At 43.4% G+C, this 24,386-nt stretch overlaps 1 protein-coding gene across 1 annotated transcript; it reads left to right on the forward strand.

The window, feature by feature from the left end:
* The first annotated feature begins 4,973 nt into the window (after window positions 1-4,973).
* Window positions 4,974-17,992, forward strand: LOC129815621 (rac GTPase-activating protein 1-like). The gene is made up of 17 exons (XM_055869593.1): window positions 4,974-5,153; window positions 5,507-5,594; window positions 6,066-6,268; window positions 6,523-6,677; window positions 6,915-6,984; window positions 7,177-7,230; window positions 7,410-7,487; window positions 8,638-8,758; window positions 8,895-9,040; window positions 9,447-9,614; window positions 9,829-9,927; window positions 10,131-10,329; window positions 10,422-10,527; window positions 10,803-10,938; window positions 11,209-11,332; window positions 11,641-11,746; window positions 13,745-17,992. The coding sequence occupies exons 1-17, from the start codon at window positions 5,088-5,090 to the stop codon at window positions 13,818-13,820; spliced, it is 1,995 nt and encodes a 664-aa protein (XP_055725568.1). The 5' UTR covers window positions 4,974-5,087; the 3' UTR covers window positions 13,821-17,992.
* The last annotated feature ends 6,394 nt before the right edge of the window (window positions 17,993-24,386 follow it).

Below are 24,386 nucleotides of genomic sequence, written 5' to 3' on the forward strand. Positions count from 1 at the left end.
GCTCATACCGGATGCACATCAAAAGCGTTATTACGCGCCTTGTACACGACACAGTTTTTGTTTTGCGTTAAACAATAGACTTGATGTTTTGTTACAACGAAAGGCAGAACACATTGCCCTTTCCAGCAGGAAAATGACCAAATCGCCTTCTAGAGCCCTCATGGTGGAATGTTATTCATATTTTCAGTGCTTAAAAACCTCTTAAGTATCTGGCCCCTTTTAGTCAATTTTCGCCTAAAACAACATACCCAAATCTAACTGCCTGTAGCTCAGGACCTGAAGCAAGGATATGCAAATTATTGATATCATTTGAAAGGAAACACTTTGAAGTTTGTGGAAATGTAAAATTAATGTAGGATAATATAACACATTAGATTTGGTAAAAGATAATACAAAGAAAAAAAGATGCATCTTTTTTATTTTTCCCCCATCATCTTTGAAATGCAAGAGAAAGGCCACAATGTATTATTCCAGTTTAGGCGCCATTTAGATTTTGGCCACTAGATGGCAGCAGTGTACGTGCAACGTTTTAGACTGATCCAATGAACCCTTGTATTTCTGTTCAAAATGTTGGATCAAGTCTGCCCAAATGTGCCAAATTGGTTTATTGATACATTTTCAAGTTCATAACTGTGCACTCTCATCAAACAATAGCTTGGTATTCTTTCACTGTGATAGCTCCTGTAAATTCTGCCCGTATCAGATATGTCTATGTCCTGGGAAATGTTCTTGTTACTTAGAACCTCATACTAATCACATTAGCTGCATGTTAGCTCAGCGTCCCGAGGTTGGGACCGATCCTGTTGTAAATCTGGAGGTGCCAGAACAAAACGTGAGCGTGAGAGGTGGTTGAACTCGGGAGCTCTGAGGTCTGAGGAAGCTCTGAGGAACGCATGAGAAATAAAGCCATGCATATATATCGTCGCATTTGTGTAGTGGCATTGAGCAGTAGAGTAGAGGCACTTACAGAAGTTGAACACATGGGGAACATTTTTAGTAGCCTAGTGTCCAGGAAAAATGCCCTTTTATAAACGCATTTCATGCAATTCTACGTAAATTTAGATGACTGGAGGCTTTGGCATAATATTTTTTCATACCGCACAAATGATTGAAATGACAGGCTACTTTGACACTAACAAACTGAGAATCTGAGATCAATAAAAATGACCTTGTTTTGAATACATCAATAGCCTAGGCCTAGGTGTATGGAGACATATTGGCTACAATATGATAAGGAAACTATAGTCCTTAAAATGCTTTCCAGTTTCACTGACTCACCCAATGATGAGCAGCTCTCTCGCTGGTGATAGCCGATGCGCTGGTGCCAAAAGAAAGCCTATCTTACTCTTGTTTTACTTTGTACACCAATATTTGGAAGTTGATCAAATATTTTGGTAGCCTACAGCAGGCTCATGTCTATCAGAGCAGGGAAAGGGAGAGAGAGATCATATAAAGTGATTCTCATTCTAGTTCTGTGAGAGACACATGCGCGCTTCTCACACAGCCACCGCCAGGCGTTGGTCTCAAACATGCTGTAGGTTACAATGTTACGCAAACCATAAGCCCAGGTCGGCCCAACTCTTAGAATATCAGGCCCAGGCTGAAAATCTACTTTTTCACACTGTGTTTTTAAGGGGGAAGGAGAATTAATGAAGAGGCAACTCGAATGAACTTTGATCTCTTTTATTAGAATTTATACATGCCATGAGGTACCGGATACAGATAGGAAAAAACAAAGATGTGCCGACCCTGTTCTGGCAGGATCCAGCTCAATGTAAGCACTTTCACAATTAAAAACATTGTTATTTTTTAAAATATCAGATTATGTGTCAAACTGTTTTGTTATACATTATTTCATTCTTCTGTGATGTATGTAAAGTGTCATATTGGAATGCAAATTCAACATGGAATATATCTACATAGGTTAATTGTTTGTCTTTTACCCTCATTGTTGTTATTCCTGAGTCTGATAGTGAAGGCTTTTTCTCCTGTACCCTCTTTACTGTAAAATACTTGATCCAGCCACACTGTGTTACAGGTAGTTTCATGTTTCACTCTAATCAGTTTAACTAATGTGTGAACACATGCTTGTAGGTGGCGGGAAGCCCTATCAGCATCATACGTGTTGATAGTATGCATTAGAGTTGCAGGATTGGTCTGTGTTAAAGTGCTACAGTGGATGGAGAATTGTGTGTACAAAGAATGCGTACAGATTTAAGTGATGTAGGGCAGAAGGAGTGGTGTGTTTTAATAGAAATCTGTTGGTAAAACTCTTCACTGACATGATAGGTGGTGGCTTATTTCCCAAAATGCCTTCTCTGGGTTGTTTGGTAATGCAAAGTCATTCCATATTCTCTTTCCATATCACAGTCTTTGTAAGACGGATGCCAAGCTTCCTAGAGAGGAAACTCACTAACTTCTCTAGTCAGTCCAAGACAAAGTAGACTGATTTGAGAGGAGAAAGAGAGTTCCGGCAGTTAATTGATGCTTGATTAGTGGAATATTTGCAGAGCCACGAAAGGGCCTCTAGCTGTTGTATAAATAATAGATATAGACAAAGAGGCAGTATTATTGACTGACAAATCCAATGATCTCAAATCAAGACTAATGGACCTACAGTAGTGGAAGAGCAATTTGAAACACAAAGAAGACAATTATGAGTGAGCGACTAGCATAGCAGAGTTAATGATCGTGGTGTGTGTGTACAGGTGTGTGTTTGCCTATTTGCATGTCGTCCTATTTTTTACAAACACATACCATTTTGATCCAAATGTGTTTGTATGTTAGCGTGTGTCCGCAAGTGAGTGAGTGTCTGTCCTCCTCATTATATGGCACAGTAAAGCTGATGCAGGGCCCAGATACGCCAGCATGGTTTGATTAATGATGCTGTGGGGTATGTCCCATGTGTGACAGACAAACTAAAGGAGAACATGTCTGAGTAAAAGACCTGATAATTCACAGACATTCCACCCTATATCTCTTTAGTGTCTTACACCCCAGAGCCTTGGAGAATGTAACATGGAACACTTCTCTCTAATGTATTCTCTATTTTTTTCTACCAACACTGGTTTTTACAAGGCAGTTGTATGTTCCCTATTCCAGGGTTTCCCGAACTCAGTCCTGGGGACCTCCCTGGGTGCACATTTCAGTTTTTTGCTCTAGTACTACACAGCTGATTCAAGTAACCAACTCATCATCAAGCTTTGATGATTTGAATCAGCTGTGTAGTGCTAGGGCAAAAAACAATACGTGCTCCCAGGGGCCCCCAGGAGCGAATTTGGGAAAACCTGCCCTATTCGAATGTACCACTGCTCAAAAAAATAAAGGGAACACTTAAACAACACAATGTAACTCCAAGTCAATCACACTTCTGTGAAAACAAACTGTCCACTTAGGAATCAACACTGATTGACAATAAATTTCACATGCTGTTGTGCAAATGGAATAGACAAAAGGTGGAAATTATAGGCAATTAGCAAGACACCCCCAAAAAAGGAGTGATTCTGCAGGTGGTGACCACAGACCACTTCTCAGTTCCTATGCTTCCTGGCTGATGTTTTGGTCACTTTTGAATGCTGGCGGTGCTCTCACTCTAGTGGTAGCATGAGACGGAGTCTACAACCCACACAAGTGGCTCAGGTAGTGCAGTTCATCCAGGATGGCACATCAATGCGAGCTGTGGCAAAAAGGTTTGCTGTGTCTGTCAGCGTAGTGTCCAGAGCATGGAGGCGCTACCAGGAGACAGGCCAGTACATCAGGAGACGTGGAGGAGGCCGTAGGAGGGCAACAACCCAGCAGCAGGACCCCTACCTCCGCCTTTGTGCAAGGAGGTGCACTGCCAGAGCCCTGCAAAATGACCTCTAGCAGGCCACAAATGTGCATGTGTCTGCTCAAACGGTCAGAAACAGACTCCATGAGGGTGATATGAGGGCCCGACGTCCACAGGTGGGGGTTGTGCTCACAGCCCAACAACGTGCAGGACATTTGGCATTTGCCAGAGAACACCAAGATTGGCAAATTCGCCACTGGCGCCCTGTGCTCTTCACAGATGAAAGCAGGTTCACACTGAGCACATGTGACAGACGTGACAGAGTCTGGAGACGCCGTGGAGAACGTTCTGCTGCCTGCAACATCCTCCAGCATGACCGGTTTGGCGATGGGTCAGTCATGGTGTGGGGTGGCATTTCTTTGTGGGGCCGCACAGCCCTCCATGTGCTCGCCAGAGGTAGCCTGACTGCCATTAGGTACCGAGATGAGATCCTCAGACCCCTTGTGAGACCATATGCTGACACATGCACATTTGTGGCCTGCTGGAGGTCATTTTGCAGGGCTCTGGCAGTGCACCTCCTTGCACAAAGGCGGAGATAGCGGTCCTGCTGCTGGGTTGTTGCCCTCCTACGGCCTCCTCCACGTCTCCTGATGTACTGGCCTGTCTCCTGGTAGCGCCTCCATGCTCTGGACACTATGCTGACAGACACAGCAAACCTTTTTGCCACAGCTCGCATTGATGTGCCATCCTGGATGAACTGCACTACCTGAGCCACTTGTGTGGGTTGTAGACTCCGTCTCATGCTACCACTAGAGTGAGAGCACCGCCAGCATTCAAAAGTGACCAAAACATCAGCCAGGAAGCATAGGAACTGAGAAGTGGTCTGTGGTCACCACCTGCAGAATCACTCCTTTTTTGGGGATGTCTTGCTAATTGCCTATAATTTCCACCTTTTGTCTATTCCATTTGCACAACAGCATGTGATATTTATTGTCAATCAGTGTTGCTTCCTAAGTGTACAGTTTGATTTCACAGAAGTGTGATTGACTTGGAGTTACATTGTTTTGTTTAAGTGTTCCCTTTATTTTTTTGAGCAGTGTATTTAGCCTCTTGTTGTAAGCGTATTTACACTCCAACTCTCATGGTGGCGATAATGCCAAAATAGCTGCCATCTGCATAGTCAGCAAACCAACCCGAAGAAACGCCTTTTTTCTCGGCGCCTGGTTTTTGAAAAGCTTGGAAAAGTTGGAACAGACAGGTGTTGTAGCTTGCGTTGCTAGAAACAACGTAACCCACTTATTGTCACGATATACAATATATGTTGCCTTTGATAGCAGCTGGAAACTTCCGCCGTGGGACACTGTTCATGAAAGGACCAAAGTCCGTAAGTTTCTGCTCATGTTTGTTTTCAATATATTTGTATTTTTTTTATTAAAGTTAGCAAACGTTAGCTAGCTATAGTAGCTAATACCCTGCTTGCTTGCTAAAAAGTGGAGGTGAGTCCGTTTCAATCTGTTTAGCTAACTTTGGCAGCTAGGCTAGCTATCTATTATTTATAATCTTGCTAACGTTATAACTACCTACCAAATAAATAAAGTCGTAGAGAAAAAGCTATACTAGAAACAGAGTTTCTAAAACATACTGTATTGTCTTTGCTAGAAAATCTTTGAAGTCCCCTGCTGGGTTTCTGTCACGTGACCGTCCCCCCCATGTCCTTTTGTCACCTTGCATTATCAGGACATGGAATCGACAGTGCTGAACCTGCTCAACCATTTCCAGAATCTTTGTGCATGCTCCAATATTCTCAATGAGGGCCTCGAACCACGTAAGTGACCAGTGGAGCATGCTTTTGTTGGATTGTTGAATCAATGCCCATGCCATTGCATATCAGGGATGGCAGGTTTTCAGCAGACCAGAAACTCGCAGGTTGTTGCTGGTTGAAAACCCATGTGTAATGACATTGAACGTTTGCTGGAGTGAGTATTCCAGGTGCCCTTGCACAAGACACTTAATGACCCCAAAATTGAAAGGGGGGTGGAGGTAGGTTAGAAAAACACTAAATCATCTAAAATGGATAACAAAATTACTTATTGCGCATTCACTTAGACAAGGTGGAACCCTTGCCCATCTCTGTTGCCACCTACCTGAAAGAATGTTGGCATCAATTCCCCCCCCTTCACCCCTCACCAGAAAAACCATAGGGGAGATTGACTTCAAAAGAGTAAACTGATCTGAATGAGATGAAAGCAGATCTTCAACCAATAACCATCCCCCTTGGCCTTATTTCTTTGATCAGAGTTCATCCAAATGGCTCTGAACTTCGAGGACTGCAGGAGGAAGTGGCTGCAGTGGGAGGAGGAACTGGGAGCCTGCAAGGAGGTGCTGACCAAAACAGAGACTGAGAGGGGGGCTCTGGAGATAAAGCTAAAGCACGCCCGCAACCAGGTGGACGTGGAGATCAGACGGCGCCAGCGGGCAGAGGCAGAATACGAGAAACTGGTTGGTAAACATTTTATAAGACTGCTACAGTACAGGTCGCAGGTGATTCTACGTCAGAATTGTACATGTTGTGGTAGCTTCTATTGCGTAATGCTGCTCCTTTGTGATGTTTATTGTCAAAAAGAGGACACAGTTTGAAGAAATCTATGGTTAGAATAATTAGTTACTAGTTATGAGTTGGTAAGAAATTCACAAAATCACACACTGTTTGGGTGGCTATGACATTGTGGGGTAATTTCCTGATCTCTGTGTAGGAGCGTCAGATCCAGCTGATCCGGGATATGCTGGTGGCAGAGAGCTCCAGCAGCAGCCTCCACCTGAGTGAGGAGCAGCGCTCTGCCCTGGCCTTCCTGAACGCCCACTCCCAGGCCGCGCAGGCTGCCAAGAACAACCTCAACACCAGCCACAGGCACTGTACACCCCTTTACTAGGCCCTCATCAGCCGTGTCTGGCCTGCATTCATTGGAGCACCCAACGGAAGATGTTTTGAAATGCAAAACAAAAATATATGTTTCTTTTAGGATGTAATTAGATATGCCTACCCTGTTTCGGAACGTTTGATTAAGTTTTGTGTTTAATGAATATGACCCAGATTGTTCAGGTTCAAAACAGGGATCGTAACCAAGCCTACCGTCATGTCTTTCAGGTTAACCACCATAGATGAATCTGCTTCCTTGTTGTCAGACATTAGCTATGACAAAACAGATGATTCTCTGGTTAGTATTGCGTTTTACATTTTCACCTTGTCCCCAAGGGGACATTTGTCTTGGGCATCATAGTGACACATCGCAAAAATACATGAAAACAATATGCCAAAACTAGAAAAAGTGACAAACAGATATAGCCACACTAATAGTACCTATATAAACATGAACTATTGGGTTGTCATCTCTCTATATTTCCTGTAGGATTGGGACTCTTCTGTGATGAGGACAGTGCGACTGAGAAAACTGCAGAAAAGGGTGAGTGGAGAGTTACTGTTTAGTTTAGAGCTTGACAGATCCTCAATGGAAATGTACGTAAAAATGTTTATCATTTTATATCTAAAGTGTCTAGTCAAGGATAGTGTGGGAATGTAGTGCTACAATGCTCAGTCATATGGAAGTATTGTTAGCTCAGTCATTCCTATTTGTTTCCACAGCGTTCCTCCAGAACCCTTGCTGAGCCTCCCCAGCAGGTGGTGAAGAAACCCCGCTCCACTGGCCGCACTTCCGAGAGGGTACTACACAATTCATTGCCTGACCACTCACCCTGAATTGAATTCCTCTGCTCTATTGATCGCTACATGCATTCAGTCTGAAACTGCAATCCTAGAAGTTGTTTGTGTGACTTCAAAATGAGGGGTATTGAACAAAATAAATTAATAAGTGATTGGATCTTCTCTAACCAATCGATGTTGATAACGTCATCATGTAGGCTGGCTCCGACCCAAAGAATCGGGTTCTGGGACCAATCAGAACAATCAGAATGTGTTTGCATTCTAGACATGTTTTATTTATTATATTTTTTTAGACTAGAGGAAAGAGTGCCTCCGACTGGCCCTCCAACACCACTTCCAGCTGCACCTGGTCTCCCATCCAGGGACCGACCAGGACCATCCCTGCTTAGCTTCAGAAGCAAGCCAGCAGTGGGATGCAGGGTTTTCAGCAGGCAAATCCCAACTAATCGTGGAGAAGAACCGTCAGTTTGGCTGGAGCGGTGTGGATGGGTAGCCGGGCAACTCCGTGCAGGCTTCTGAAGTTAACGCCAATGTAGCTAATACTACAGAAAAACTGAATTTCTAACCGTAGTCTCACTTGATTTGGATAGCATTCAGCACACTTGTATTCAATGTGTTGAATTTCAGTCAAAAGACCTATTTCCCGCCCGCGTCATGAGAAGTTGCGTGCTCAGTTTGGCACCAGAAAGAGGCTTGTTTACATTGAATTTGACAACATCCAAATTCAGATGCAGCACATGCAAGTTAACAAAAGTAGTCACATGGTTATCATCTCCAACATTGCAGATGTCAGAGTATTGATTACCTAGCAACCCAAGCGAGACAAGGTACAATATCACAAATAGAGAGAGATAAAGCCAGAAGAGTAATATACTTGTTGAACATACAGTAGCTATAGCCATTGTGGGTTTTCATGGTCATCACTCACTGATAAGTTTGTCAAGGTACCAACATCGGTGTAAAGCTATTATGCTACAGGGTTTTTGATGTTGGCATGCGCGCGCATCACTCGAACGTTTGCGTGTAAACAAAACATTGCTCTGTAGACCTTTATCAGTTGCTTCCAATTGTAAAAAAATACTTATGTTTCGCTTTCTCCTTTTTCAGCATTATTTCATGTGACTCAAGTTTTATATATGTATTATTACAGGTGAACGAGTCCATAGTGACCAAGACCACCATCACAGTGCCCGTCAACGGAGGCCCGGTAGAGGCCGTGTCCACCATGGAGACAGTGCCTGGCTACTGGATAGGCAGCAGGAAGAGGACCGGTGAGACGGCACTAACAAGCCATGTTGACAGCCATGTTCAGATGCGCACAATGTATCAAGATTTAAAATTTGAAGAAAATTAAGTAGTTCTTCCAGTTTTGAGGGGTAAAAACTTGGCGTTCGCTTGTTTTTCCAGCTGCTCAGGGCTGGGACACTACTTCTATTGACCAATCAGAGACAGCTAACGAGGCTCTCAGCACTCCATGCAGTAAGGCTCTGCCCCCAACCAAAACACCCAGAGCCAAAGTGGGGGCCCGAAAGCACGAGTTCCTTGCCAAAACGGTACACTTTCTGTTATTGCTTTTGTTTGTAATACACTTGTTGTTCTGTGTGAATCTAATTATCATAAAAAAAATCAAAATCCATCAGTTTAAGCTAGAGATATGTTTTTTGCGTTGGATGCGTTTCAATCCATCACATCTGCCTATGTCACACTTCCGCATCAGGTGACAGAGCTAGAGCGATGTTTGTCAGACCATGAAAATCGGTCTACTCATGAAAATGTCTTTAGCGTCCGAAAGGTTTGGCCTACAAACCTGTGTCACCAGCCTCTGTCTCTCCCGTCTGTCACCAGCCTCTGTCTGTCCCATCCCTCTTCTACCCTTTGTGTGTCCCGTCCCCTCTTCTACCCTCTGTCTGTCCCATTTGTCACTAGCCTCTGTCTGTCCCGTCCCCTCTCCTCACACAGGTGATCAGGTCAGAGTTCTGCGTGCCGTGTGGAAGGAAGACCAAGTTTGGGAAGCTCTACCTGAGGTGCCAGGACTGCAGGCTGGTGGCTCACCCAGAGTGCCGGGACCGCTGCACCCTGCCATGTAACCCTATCTCTACAGGCAGCACCCCCATCAGGACCAGAGAGGTATTACACCTGGGCAGTTAGTTATATATTCTTAGATTGACAACACTTCATATTTGCAATGCTTATACAGCAATAACTAATAATGATTTTGTATTTTTTATGATTCAGGGTCCTGGGTATGGTTAGATGGATTATGACTGATTTGTATCGCACCATATGTGTTTTGAATGCCTTCTCCAAATGTCCCATGTCATGAGTGTATCTTGTGTTGCAGCCAAGCACCCTTGCAGACTACGCTCCCTCCTCCTCTCCCATGATCCCTGCCCTGGTGGTCCACTGTGTCAAGGAGATTGAGCACAGGGGTTTACACGAGGTGAGCAGCCATTTCAGCACTTAAATGTTGCCACTTTAGCACATACAAAATTCACGTAATTTTTTTTTCTTCCGCATATCAGCACTTTTTACAAATGTTTTGTTTTTACCTTGATAATTTCCATTGAACTAATGTCATCATCCCTATCCTGACTGCCAGTTAATATTTATCCCATTTTTTCTTTTTCTCTCCCTCCCTGTCAGATGGGTCTGTACCGTGTGTCGGGCGAGGGGCGCACTGTGAAGGAGCTGAAGAAGAGCTTCCTGCGGGGGAGGACAGTGCCTGCCCTGGCCAAGGTGGAGGATATCCACTGTGTCACGGGCCTCCTCAAGGACTTCCTGAGAAACCTCCCGGAGCCCCTCCTCACCTTCCGCCTCAACCGTGACTTCATGGAGGCTGCAGGTCCGTCTACAGCTGTTGACTGACGCATTGGTTTCTTCACCTTGTAAATAGTCTATGGAGCTCTTATGTCACTCCTCTTGTCTTGCACACAGAAATCCCGGACAATGGCAATAGCCTGTCAATGATCTACCAGACCATCAGTGAGCTGCCCCATCCTAACAGAGACACTCTGGCCTATCTGTCCATCCACCTGCAGAGGTATGGCAGAGCTTCAATCCACCTCATGGTTACTCCATCAAACCGCCATTTGAGGCACAATCTGTAACTTGCAAAACCAGTCAAAAGTGGTGCCCCTGCTTGCACATGTTTGTAAACTGTAGTGGTGGATGTTGGCAAATGTAACTGTCAATGTTATTTAAATTCTGTAGTAACTGCCCCCCATAATCAAAGACGAGTTTAAAAGCAAGTCCTGATTTCACAAGGCACTGGAGGAGCTTGAACCTGACTTGAATCTCTCTGAAATGGTCTTTCAGGGTGGCCCAGTGTGTACTAGACACCAAGATGGACATCACCAATCTGGCAAGAGTGTTTGGACCCACCCTGGTGGGTCATGCCGTCCCAGACCCAGACCCCATGACCATCCTGCACGACACAAACAGACAACCACGGGTATGTAGAGATCTATACAAATATATATTTAGACATACATATGTAAAATAATACTCAGACCCTAAGCTGAATTTAAGTTATTTCTATATTATGTGGACACTTATTTATTGGCTGTCTAGTTGAACAGAATATTGTTATTGTATTACAGTACCTTTTTGAATACCCAATAACAATGATTCTCTCCACACAGAGAAAGGCACTGTTCTTTCTAGAGAAGGCAATTCTTAAGTGGTGAAAACAGTTTTGAGAGATTCCTATTGATGTACACAGGTGATGGAGTGCTTGTTGGACCTTCCTTATGAGTACTGGAGCCAGTTCACAGTGGAGCAGCACACCCATCCAGACGATGTGGTCAAAGACGATGCTAACTGCTACAACACTCCAGACCACAAAGGTAAACAGCTTTGAGAACCCGTCTCTCCTGGCCTATAGACATACAGTAGTGTCAAGGAAGGTCTAAAATACCAAACATACAGTATCCTTTACCATTGCTATGTTAATAGTTTAAAAAGGTACTGAATGAAGTAAATGGCATGCTCTTAGTTTCACTTTGGAGCTACAGTACAGTTTCACACTGTGTGTGTGTGTAATGCTTGAATGTGATGTGGAAATACGGGGTGGGCAATTTTCCAAAATGATTTCACAATATTGGCCAGTCTAAAATAATTTTCTCCTAAATGTGTTAATTCTCTGACCACACAGTGAGCATGCTGGGACCAGTGACCACTCCAGAACATCAGATGACTAAAACACCCTCCTCCAGCTCCCTGTCCCAGCGCATGAAACAGACTTTCTCCAGCACCACCATGTAAGCACCACATTCTAACCATAGGGCACATCTCAAATGGGTCTAATGTGTTTTAGGGCTGTCCCCAACAAAAATAAATCTTGGTCGCCCGAGAGTAGTCTGGTCGAAATTTGAAAACGTGTATTTTTCCATATATAAACAAATCCTATGTGTTTTAATCAAATCAACGAAATATGCACTGAGCTTGTCTGATGCTTTAAGTGCACTGTTTGATGAAAACTTAGTCACACTGCACTTCTAGTCCCAATAGTCACACGCATGACTAGAGGGAGTTTGACCGCAATTGATTTGATTGTGCCGGGCTGGACTCACACTTGCAGCTCTGTGTTAAAAAAAAGTGATTGTGTGACTAGCACCCGTTGTCTCTCTCTTAAACTGCTGCAGCGACCACCACAGAACATCAACAGTGTTTATCACGCTGTCTGTTGCTGAAGCTGCAACATAATTACTGCCATTTATGACTGAAAAGTTATGTTACCGAAATCCCTCAGTTGTTTAGGAAAAACATTCCCTCAACACTCTTTACGTGACACGTATGCATCGCATGCACGTGAACAATAGGGCCTGAACTATATCATAATCGCATCAATAAATTGCTTATAACAAATTCTGAACACGTAGCACATGTGACAGCAAAATGGAATGAATTTGACTAGTTGTGGAAAATACTGGACATCAAGAAAAATAAGTTAAGGAGCAAGCACATATTATGTGTTCCAAACAGGTTCTGTATAGATTACAAATGGTCAGAAAAATATATTGTAACAATGAATGCATTTTCCGAAATGGAACTTTTTATTTATTGTTTGCGCTAATTATTATTTGGTCGCTTATTTTAACTAAAATGCTTGATTGCATTTCAAATCATGAATGTCTCGTATGCTGTGTGATGACATGAACAAATAAATGATTGATTGATACAGTAGCCTATATAAGTATTGAAATATAGGCCTCAGTAAGTTATGGTATTAAGGCTAAACAGGATGGGCTCTTAGGCCTACAGCTCGATGGTTGTTATACAAGGCTGCTATACTAAGCCTATTAATATAACAACATTACTTATTATTCTAATGATGATCATAATAATAACTATAAGAAGGAATTTGGAACGGCGTAAACAGCACTAAATCAATTATAAATGATACCAGAGAGGCTGTTCTAATTGAAAAATATATCATTTAAGCCATTACAGCATAGCAAAGATCAAAACCAGTTTAATTTGGGAAATTGTTTATCTAACATGTTGTGGTTGGTGCTCACGGAATCAGTAGGCTATTAAACAAACATTCAGATCCTGCTTTTGTTGCCTGTTTGTCTTATTTCTGTAGATATATTGATGATCTATTAAACCAGGCACATGTAAGTTAGGCTATTGATTATAGACCGAATTAAGTTGGTTTCCTCTCGCCTCACTTTTCTTAGACAATTAAGACAAGGGCTGTTTTCTCATCTCCTAACTCCGCTGCTGCCTCTGCCACATTGTTCTCAACACCAATATACTGGTTAACTTTGCTATTATGCACATAGCAACATGGTCTAGGAAAATGCACTGTTTCAGAACAAGAAAAATAGAAATCACATTTGTTATAAAATGTTTTATTAGTGTTGCACCGTTGTTCTTATGTAATATAACCATATACAATTTCAGTAGCACATGTTATAGAGTGATGGACTGTGTCATCCCCACGGCCTCCACAATGGATTAGTCCACTCAGACAGGCGCCAATCAGGCATGTGTCTTGTACATCATCATTTTTTTTTTTTTTTGCTACTGCTCAACTAAGGAAATCTCGGTCGCCAACAGCCTATTGACCAAACAATCGACCAGTCAACTAAATGGAGTCAGCCCTAAATGTGTTTATTGGGTGATAAATCTGCCTGAATGTATTTTTAATATTCTCGTTAGCTTGGATTATATCTGTTCTTAATTTGCTTAATCTGTGGTTATATCAGAGTGAGGGCGTTGAATGTTTTTTTTATTCTTATATACGTTTACAGATTTGGAAGCAAGAGCAAGGCATCCACTAGCTCAAGTTGCCAAGAAGGCTTCTTTGCCTCCCCTCAGCTGAAGTAATGGTCAAACCACGGTATTATGATGAAAAAGTAACATTTTAAACTCTTTTTCTAAAGGTTATGTGGTCAAGGAACAAAACTGTTCATTTTTACATAGCCACTGTACATGGGGAAACCACTGCAATGTCACAATGTTTTTTAAACTATTTTATATCTGTCCTAAACTGGGACATGCTTAACACCATGGCCATCCTACAATCTAAGCTTGTTGCCCTCAATCTCACACAAATGATCAATGAACCTACCAGGTACAACCCCAAAGCCGTAAACATGGGCACCCTCATAGATATCATCCTAACCAACTTGCCCTCTAAATACAACTCAGATACAATACATCTCAGAGATCACTGCCTCAGTGCCTCTATCCGTAATGGGTCAGCGGTCAAACAACCCCCACTCATCACTGTCAAACGCTCCCTGAAACACCAGCGAGCAGGCCTTTCTAATCGACCTGGCCCGGGTATCCTGGAAGGATATTGACCTCATCCCGTCAGTAGAGGATGCCTGGTTATTCTTTAAAAATGCCTTCCTCACCATCTTAAATAAGCATGCCCCATTTAAAGAAATTTAGAACCAGGAACAGATATAGCCCTTGGTTCTCTCCAGACCTGACTGCCCTTAACCAGCACAAAAACATCCTGTGGCGTTCTGCATTAGCATCAAACAGCCTCCGAGATATGCAGGGAAGTTAGGAACAAATATACACAGGCAGTTAGAAAAGCCAAGGCTAGCTTTTTCAAGCAGAAATTTGCTTCCTACAACACAAACTCAAAGTTCCTCCCAGCTGCCCACTGCACTGAGGATAGGAAACTCTGTCACCACTGATAAATCCACTATGATTGAGAATTTCAATAAGCATTTTTCTACGGCTGGCCACGCTTTCCACCTGGCTACCCCTACCCCGGTCAACATCACTGCACCCCCCACAGCAACTCGCCCAAGCCTTCCCCATTTCTCCTTCTCCCAAATCCAGTCACCTGATGTTCTGAAAGAGCTGCAAAATCTGGACCCCTACAAATCACCCGGGCTAGACAATCTGGACCCTTTCTTTCTAAAATTATCTGCCGAAATTGTTGCAACCCCTATTACTAGCCTGTTCAACCTCTCTTTCGTGTCGTCTGAGATTCCCAAAGATTGGAAAGCAGCTACGGTCATCCCCCTCTTCAAAGGGGGGGACACTCTTGACCCAAACTCCTACAGACCTATATCTATCCTACCCTGCCTTTTCTAAGGTCTTCGAAAGCCAAGTTAACAGATTACCGACCATTTCGAATCCCACCGTACCTTCTCCACTATGCAATCTGGTTTCAGAGCTGGTCATGGGTGCACCTCAGCCACGCTCAAGGTCCTAAACGATATCTTAACCCCCATCGATAAGAAACAATACTATGCAGCCGTATTCATTGACCTGGCCAAGGCTTTTGACTCTGTCAATCACCACATCCTCATCAGCAGTCTCAACAGCCTCGGATTCTCAAATGATTGCCTCACCTGGTTCACCAACTACTTTTCCGATAGAGTTCAGTGTGTCAAATCGGAGGGCCTGTTGTCCGGGCCTCTGGCAGTCTCTATGGGGGTGCCACAGGGTTCAATTATTGGGCCAACTCTTTTCTCTGTATACATCAATGATGTCGCTCTTGCTGCTGGTGAGTCTCTGATCCACCTGTACGCAGACGACACCATTCTGTATACTTCTGGCCCTTGTTTGGACACTGTGTTAACTACCCTCCAGACGAGCTTCAATGCCATACAACTCTCCTTCCGTAGCCTCCAACTGCTCTTAAATACAAGTAAAACTAAATGCATGCTCTTCAACCGATCGCTGCCTACACCTGCCCGCCCGTCCACTACTCTGGACGGTTCTGTCTTAGAATATGTGGACAACTACAAATACCTAGGTGTCTGGTTAGACTGTAAACTCTCCAGACTCACATCAAACATCTCCAATCCAAAGTTAAATCTAGAATTGGCTTCCTATTTCGCAACAAAGCATCCTTCACTCATGCTGCCAAACATACCCTCGTAAAACTGACCATCCTACCGATCCTCGTCTTCGGCGATGTCATTTACAAAATAGCCTCCAATACCCTACTCAATAAATTGGATGCAGTCTATCACAGTGCCATCCGTTTTGTCACCAAAGCCCCATATACTACCCACCACTGCGACCTGTACGCTCTCGTTGGCTGGCCCTCGCTTCATAATCGTCGCCAAACACACTGGTTCCAGGTCATCTACAAGACCCTGCTAGGTAAAGTCCCGCCTTCTCAGCTCACTGGTCACCATAGCAGCACCCACCCGTAGCACGCTCTCCAGCAGGTGTATTTCACTGGTCACCCCCAGGGCCAATTCCTCCTTTGGCCGCCTCTCCTTCCAGTTCTCTGCTGCCAATGACTGGAACGAACTACAAAAATCTCTGAAACTGGAATCACATCTCCCTCACCAGCTTTAAGCACCAGCTGTCAGAGCAGCTCACAGATCACTGTACCTGTACATAGCCCATCTATAAATAGCCCAAACAATTACCTCATCCCCTACTGTATTTATTTTGCTCCCTTGCACCCCAGTATTTCTACTTTGCATATTCACCTACTGCAAATCTACAATTCTAGTGTTTTTAATTGCTATATTGTATTTACTTTGCCACCGTGGCCTTTTTTGTTGCCTTTACCTTCCTTATCTCACCTCATTTGCTCACATTGTATATAGACTTGTTTTTGTACTGTATTATTGACTATATGTTTGTTTTACTCCATGTGTAACTCTGTATGTGTCAAACTGCTTTGCTTTATCTTGGCCATGTCGCAGTTGTAAATGAGAACTTGCATACCTGGTTAAACAAAGGTTAAATAAATATCAAACGTATTTTCTGTGCAATATTAGATTTTGCTTTAAACACTCATTCTTGTTAACATATACTGTAATATGGGAAGCTACTGCCGTACATTTTATACCAATTTATATCACAAACTTATTTTAAACTTTATTTTCTAACGAACTATGCAATATTTGATTTTGCTTTAAACACTAATGACTTGAAATAGCTTTATTTAACGTTAAACTAAAATCACTGTTACACAAATCACTTAGCCTAAAATATCAACATAAAAAGGATTGAGGTTTGCATCTCTATTTAATGGGATACCTTTGTATATGCGATAATTAATCAGTCTGATCTGTCTAATCATGGAAGAAGAAGTAACTGTTAGCCAGTGTTGCTGCTACAAGTTGCTGCTACATCAAACCAAGGACCTTTGGTGATCCGACATGGGCTCAAATACTTTTTTCAAATCTTGAAGTACTGTTATCATTTACTTTAGCCTGCCTGGAGTGCCAAATGGACAGGATTTGCCAGTATTCTATTAGTTCCATTGTGCCAGGCAAGCTCAATCAAGCCTAGGTAAAGTATTTGAAACCAGGTCAGGTATTGACCAGTATACATTACAGTACATAGTGTTGTGTAACGCATAAGTTGATTAGGTCTATAAATGATGCATTGGTAGTGGTACTCTCTTATTCTGTGATTGTAATGACGGAGTTGGAGGGACACTAGCATTGGATTGGAACAGAAAAAAATGAACATTTGTACAGTCCTGTAACCGTTAATGTGATCTGTATTTTGGAATGCAATGATTGTATGTTTTTCTTTATTGATGATTTAAGTAGTTTTTTTGTGGTAAAATAATCATGCCAACCTTTTATTAGATAATCCCCTCTTATGTGTTATGTAAACGTTCTAACCAAAGATTGCAAAGAACATCAGAATGTCCCTTGGGCTATATCTCTAAGAATTTGAAAAATGTAATTGTCCTGTTATTGATATACAATTCTCACAAAAAAATTACAACTTGATGGAAGGTGATGTGATTGAAGTGATTTCTCTTTCAGGTGTGTTTAGCTGAGTAGTTTCAAGGGGGTGCAATTGCACCATTTGATACACCATCAAAATGCACTGCTTATACTATCTTTCCCCCTCTAAGAAATGCAATTTGTTGATCATGTGAATATAAAGTTTGTACCAACATTTTTTTTGTATGCTCAGTATCTTGTTCATGAGGACAGGATTAAAGGGATATTTCAGTCAAATAATTTTTTCAAAATAGTTTCGGATCTAAAAATAATTGTCTGAAGTTTACTTAATCTCATTCTACCGTTTGTATAGATTCAGGCTATATCTCAATCCAAAATAAAAGGAAGAGATTGGCGCCCAATTATTTTCCTTTCAACTGTTGTACTGGCTTCTTTTATCCTTAGTAGCACAGATTTTGACTGCAACTATTTTTGAGGAATGTTATTGGCTACTTGCAATTATCGGGATATGCAAAGTCTCATTAGCGTGCACCACATCCCATTTGAAACCAATGTACTTCCAATGTACTTTCACTATGAAACGCAGCTTAGAAGAAGCTAGGCTGCGAGTCAAGTTAGAGGTAGAAAATGCTGCCAGACGAAGGACGCTAGAAGACAAGCGAAGAGAGTTAGAGTGCCTAGAAGTGCTCAAGAAACTAAATGCTGCCAAGGCGCGGATGCATGTGTATGAGCAAGATGAAAACTCAGAGGACGAGAAGAGAGAACTACTCTCTAACTGCAAATCTGTGAAAGAAGTCATGCACAGAAGTGGGTCATTTCACAGTCTCTCACCACAACATGTTGTGACAAGCACACAACAAGAAGATGGCACCAAGACCATGTTCAGGTTACTAGCGGAATCAATCAGTGAAAGCCGCCTCCCCATACCAGAACCAGTAACATTCAATGGAGAACCACTCTCGCTCACTGACTGGAAGGTCTCTTTTCAGACTCTGATAGACAGGAAGAACATACCAGCTACTGAGAAGATATATTACTTAAGAAAATACATTGGTGGGCCTGCCAAGAAAGCCATTGAAAGTTACTTTATGTTAGGGACAGAGTCAGCCTACCATGCTGCATGGACCATTCTTGAAGAAAGGTACGGAAACAAATTCCTCATCGCCAAGTCCTTCAGAGATAAGCTCAATGCATGGCCTAAGATAGGATCCAAGGACAGTCTTGAACTTAGAGACCTTGTAGACTTTCTTCGCAGCTGTGAGGCTGCTATGTCTCAGAATAAGGGCCTGGAGGTGCTTAATGACTGTAATGAAAACCAAAAGATCCTCGCTGAACTTCCAGATTGGCTAACTTCAAGATGGAATAGAAAGGTCATAGACATCTTAGAAGAAACTGAGACCTTTCCAAGCTTCAGTCAGTTTGTGAAGGTTCTCACGAGAGAAGCAAAGATAGCTTTCAATCCTGTGACATCCCTTCATGCTTTGAAACTAAGTGAAGATGGAAAACCTAAGACGCCAAAGATTCAAAGCCCCGGAGCAAGGGTATTAGCAACTAACTCTGATGAGAAAGATACTGTTACTAGTTGTGTCTTCTGTGAGAAGTCAGGTCACAGTCTCCACAAATGCTGGAAGTTCATGGATAAGCCCACCGCAGAGCGACAGAAGTTTGTTCAAGAGAATAAATTGTGCTTTGGCTGTTTAAGGCCTGGGCATCGCTCGAAAGATTGTGATAACAGGAACACCTGTGACACGTGTCAGAGGAGGCATCCATCCTGCCTGCACGAAGATCGTACTAAAGAAAGGTTAAGGGATAGGAAAACAGAGCCCCCACAAGATAAGGGGACAAGAGCGTCAAGTGAGGCCATATCTAACAGAGTCGTAAGGGACATTAACAACACTCACACCTCCACAATCATTCCAGTATGGGTGTCAACCACAAGTGAGCCAGATCGTGAAGTTCTTGTGTATGCACTTCTTGACACCCAGAGCGACACCACTTTTATCCTTGAAGAGACAACAAAGACTCTCAATACAAGGAAGGAGCCAGTCCAACAAACTCTCTACAATGGCTTCAAGGAATACCATTGTGCCCTGCCAGAAGCTGTCTGGTTTGCAGGTTAGAGTGTTTTACTTGGAGAAGAAAATCCCTCTAACAACAACCTACTCAAGAGAGTTTATTCCTGCAAACAGAGATCATATTCCTACTCCAGAGACTGCAAGAGCATGGTCTCATCTTGAACACATTGCAGAGGAGATTGCTCAACAGAGCTGTGACGTCGGTCTCTTAATTGGCCACAACTGCTCCCAGGCTCTCCTTCCAAGAGAAATTGTGTCTGGTAAGGGAAATCATCCTTTTGCTCAGAGAACAGATCTTGGCTGGAGCATAGTCGGCTATGGAAACCCATGTATCGACTATGGCGGCGCTATTGGAGTGAGTCATCGGGTTATCGTTAGACAGGTGATGCCAAGCCTTCAATCTTCTTCCAACCTCACAAATCCAGTACACCATGTTTGTAGAACATGCGTAAGAGAGGTAATCACAGCACTGGACATTATCAAGACGCTCGAATCTGACTTCAAGGAGAGAGCTGCAGAAGAGGACCTCATATCTCAAGAGGATATCCGGTTCCTGACAAAAATGAAAGCGGGCATCAGACGCAAGGACAATGGACATTATGAGATGCCGCTGCCGTTTAAGGAAGAAAGACCCAACCTGCCGAACAATAAAACATGTGCAGTTCACCGTCTCAAGTGCCTGGAAAGGAGGCTAAGGAGAGACAAGCAGTACTACAAGGACTACACAGCATTCATGGAAGAGACCATAGCTTGTGGAAATGCTGAGAAGGTCTCCAAAGAGGAAATTAACAAGCATCCAGCATGGTACATCCCGCACCATGGGGTTTATCACCCACAAAAGCCGGGGAAGATACGAGTCGTCTTTGACTGCTCAGCTAAGTTTCGAGAGACGTCCTTGAATGACCATCTCCTTACCGGTCCAGAGTTGACAAACACATTGCTGGCCGTCCTTTGTTGTTTTCGTAAGGGTCCAGTTGCAATCATGTGTGACGTAGAGCGCATGTTCCACCAGTTTCATGTGAAAGCAGAAGACCAAGATTATCTACGGTTCCTTTGGTGGGAGAAAGGAGATCTAGAGTCTCAACCCTCAGTGTATCGTATGAAGGTCCACTTGTTCGGCGCAGCTTCATCTCCTGGTTGCGCCAACTATGGTCTCAAACATCTTGCTGCCGAAGGACGAGGAAGCTTCAGCGAGAAGTCTATCCAGTTCATAGAAAGGAACTTTTATGTTGATGATGGGTTGACGAGTGTATTGTCTGAAGCTGAAGCGGCCCAGCTGGTGAAAGAAGCAAGAGAGCTTTGCAGCATTGGCAAACTTCGGTTGCACAAGTTTATCTCTAACAGCAAGGAAGTTATAGCCACAATTCCAAAGGAAGAATGTGCTGAGGGTGCCAAAGACCTGGATATGGCTCTGGGTGAACGACACATGGAGAGAGCGCTTGGGGTACTGTGGTGTGTCGCATCAGACGAGTTCCAGTTCAGAGTAGTTGTCAAGGAACGCCCACTCACAAAAAGAGGCGTGTTGTCTACGGTAGCCTCTGTATATGATCCGCTTGGGTTTGTGGCACCCTTTGTCCTGGCAGGGAAGCAGATCTTGCAGCAGATGTGTCGTGACAAGATCGACTGGGATGACCCACTTCCAGATGACCTACGCTCCCAGTGGGAATTCTGGCTCCAGGGTTTACAAAACTTGTCTGAAGAAAGGATCCAACGAAGCTACTTGCCATCAAGTTTCAAGGAGGTGCAGAGTTATGAACTCCATCACTTCTCCGATGCTAGTACCTCAGGTTATGGAGAGTGCTCATACCTCAGAACAATCAGCACAGCAGGAGAAGTTCATTGCTCCCTAGTTATGGGGAAGTCGACAGTCGCCCCTTCCAAGGTTACGACCATACCACGACTGGAACTTTCAGCAGTGGTGGTCGCTGTTCGAACAAGTGACATGCTCAAAAGGGAGCTAGAGATACAAGGTCTACAGGAATACTTCTGGACAGACTCGAAGGTAGTTCTTGGCTACATCAACAATGAAACCAGAAGATTCCACGTCTTTGTAGCTAACCGTATTCAACGCATTAAGCAAAGCACAGATACCGAACAATGGAGATATGTGACCTCTGAAGAGAATCCTGCGGATCATGCTTCGAGGTCTCACATCAGAACAGCTCATGGCTTCCAACTGGTTCACAGGTCCAGACTTTCTTTGGCAAGAATAACTTCCCAAAGGACAAGTCAAGGGGGAAGAGTTCTCAGACAATGATCCAGAGCTGCAGAAATCCCTGGTCCATGATACCCAGGCAAAGGAAGAAAGATCTTTACTAGATCACCTTCACAAGTTCTCAGACTGGGCAAGAGTGGTAAAAGCTATTGCCAGGCTCAAACGACGTGTCAAGGAAGCCATAGGCTTAAAATTGAGGTCCAGTGAAGCTACAAGCATAGAAGAAAGGAGAGAGGCAGAGCTCACCATTATAAAGATGGTTCAAGAAGCAGCCTTCTCCCATGAGATACACAACCTTAGGCACCAGAAAGACATCAAGACCAAAGATAAAGCAAGCAAGTTGCATAAATTGAGTCCATTTCTGGATGAGCAAGGTATCCTCAGGATGGGAGGTCGCTTGAACATGCAACTCTTCATTCCCATGTGAAGCATCCTGCAATCCTGCCAAGAGAGAGTGCTTGACGAGCAGCACTGACAAGTGGCTATCATGAAAGAGTACGACACCAAGGACGTGGAATGACGATCAATGAGCTGCGATCCAACGGTATATGGATCCTAGGATGCAGCAATGCCGTTTCCTCTCACATCTACAAATGTGTGAAATGCAGGAAATTCAGAAGATGTACAGAAGGGCAAAGAATGGCAGATCTTCCGAAGGAACGCATGGAGACCACGCCTCCCTTCACATACTGCAGGATGGACTGCTTTGGACCTTTCTATGCCAAGGACGGAAGAAGAGAGTTAAAGCGTTATGGGCTCCTACTCACTTGCATGGGCTCTCGAGCAGTTCACATTGAAATGCTTGATGACTTAACCACCGACGCCTTTATCAATTCCCTGCGTTCATTCATTGCCATACGTGGTAATGTTCGTCAAATCAGATCTGATCAAGGCAGCAACTTCATTGGCGCAAGACGCGAGTTTGTGGACGCCCTGAAAGAAATGGATCAAACACGACTGAAGGAAATTGGATGCGAGTTTATCATGAACACCCCATTTTCAAGTCACATGGGTGGTGTTTGGGAAAGGCAAATCCGCACGATACGAAGTGTCTTAACATCCATTCTTGATCAGTCAGACGGAAGACTCGACAGCGCTTCTCTGCGTACCTTTCTCTATGAAGTCATGGCGATTTTAAATAGTAGGCCCCTAACTACGGAATATCTGAATGATCCATTAGGTCCAGAACCTCTCACGCCAAATCACATCTTGACAATGAAGTCCACAGTTATCTTACCGCCACCTGGACAGTTCATCAAGGAAGATCTTTATCTCCGCAAGAGATGGCGCAGAGTACAATTCTTAGCCAATGAATTCTGGACAAGGTGGAAGAAAGAGTACCTCCTAAACCTCCAACACAGACAGAAATGGAATAAAGACAGAAGAAATGCAAGGATTAATGACATTGTCATCTTGCAAGATGATACCGCACCACGCAACCAGTGGAAATTGGCAAAGGTTACAGAAGTGTACCCGGGACAGGATGGCCGGGTGAGAAGATTCAAGTTACTGATCAGCGACTCAACCCTGGATGAGAGAGGTAAACGCATCACCAAACCCACCTATCTGGAGAGGCCCATCCATAAGACAGTCACCCTCCTGGAAGCCGATCAAGAAACCTGCAGACCCCTTTCACAGAAATCACCGGTGATTGGTGGGAGTGTAACTGACAGTTAGACTTAAAGGTTATGTCGTTGTTTTGTGTTTGAATTGTTTACGTGTCCGCTGTACGGGGAAATGATAAGACAAGCGGAACTACGTAGCTAATAACTGTTGTAACGGGGATTCTTATTGTAGCAACACACTTTTGGAGGGAAGGCACTCCCGCGCTGTGTTAGCTAAGTTTTCATGTCATCGGGTGTAGTTCATAAAAAAGTGTATATGTTAGGAGCGTATATGTTTGAAGCGTATATGTTAGAATGGTAACGTTATAATAATTAAGGATGAAGCGTGAATTCATGCCAGGAATAATAAGTGTGAAGTTTGATTTCCTCCCTTCTGTAATAAGCAGCCAATGAGGTATTTTTCCTTTATTCATGTGTTTAATCTAATACTGTTATAGCGCCGGCTAAACTGTTTATGTATGTAAGCACTTCAGAGTTATACCAAGCTAATAAGTCACTCGTAAGATAAGGTTATAAGAGTATGCTTAACTGTATTTTTCATTTACTTTATAGTTCTCACGGAAGGTGATAATTCTGACTAAATCTACAGAATAAAGCCGCCAGTTAAAATCAAGGAACGGTTGTGCTCGTGGTTACTGGAGGGAGCTACACAGAGTAAGAATGGATAGCTGGAGCTGTTCTTCCTCTTCCTTCTGGGCCTCTCACTGGAGTCCAATCAGACTCTCCTCTGAGGCCTTCTGACACAGACAAGAAGCCTCTCACTGACCAATAAGAGGATAGTCAAGTACATCAAGGAGAAGATCAGAGAAATACCCTCCTCAGAGAGACGCATTAATCTGTTC

Source organism: Salvelinus fontinalis, chromosome 18 (genome assembly GCF_029448725.1).
Source record: "Salvelinus fontinalis isolate EN_2023a chromosome 18, ASM2944872v1, whole genome shotgun sequence".
In the NCBI taxonomy this organism is placed as follows: domain Eukaryota; kingdom Metazoa; phylum Chordata; class Actinopteri; order Salmoniformes; family Salmonidae; genus Salvelinus; species Salvelinus fontinalis.

What these genes read in the sequence shown, in the direction of transcription:
- LOC129815621 (XM_055869593.1), top strand. Translation starts at nt 5,088, where the DNA reads ATGTTGCCTTTGATAGCAGCTGGAAACTTCCGCCGTGGGACACTGTTC. An exon ending in ACACAAACAGACAACCACGG is followed by an intron (nt 10,939 to 11,208) that starts GTATGTAGAGAT and finishes TGATGTACACAG; the next exon opens with GTGATGGAGTGCTTGTTGGA. An exon ending in CAACACTCCAGACCACAAAG is followed by an intron (nt 11,333 to 11,640) that starts GTAAACAGCTTT and finishes CTGACCACACAG; the next exon opens with TGAGCATGCTGGGACCAGTG.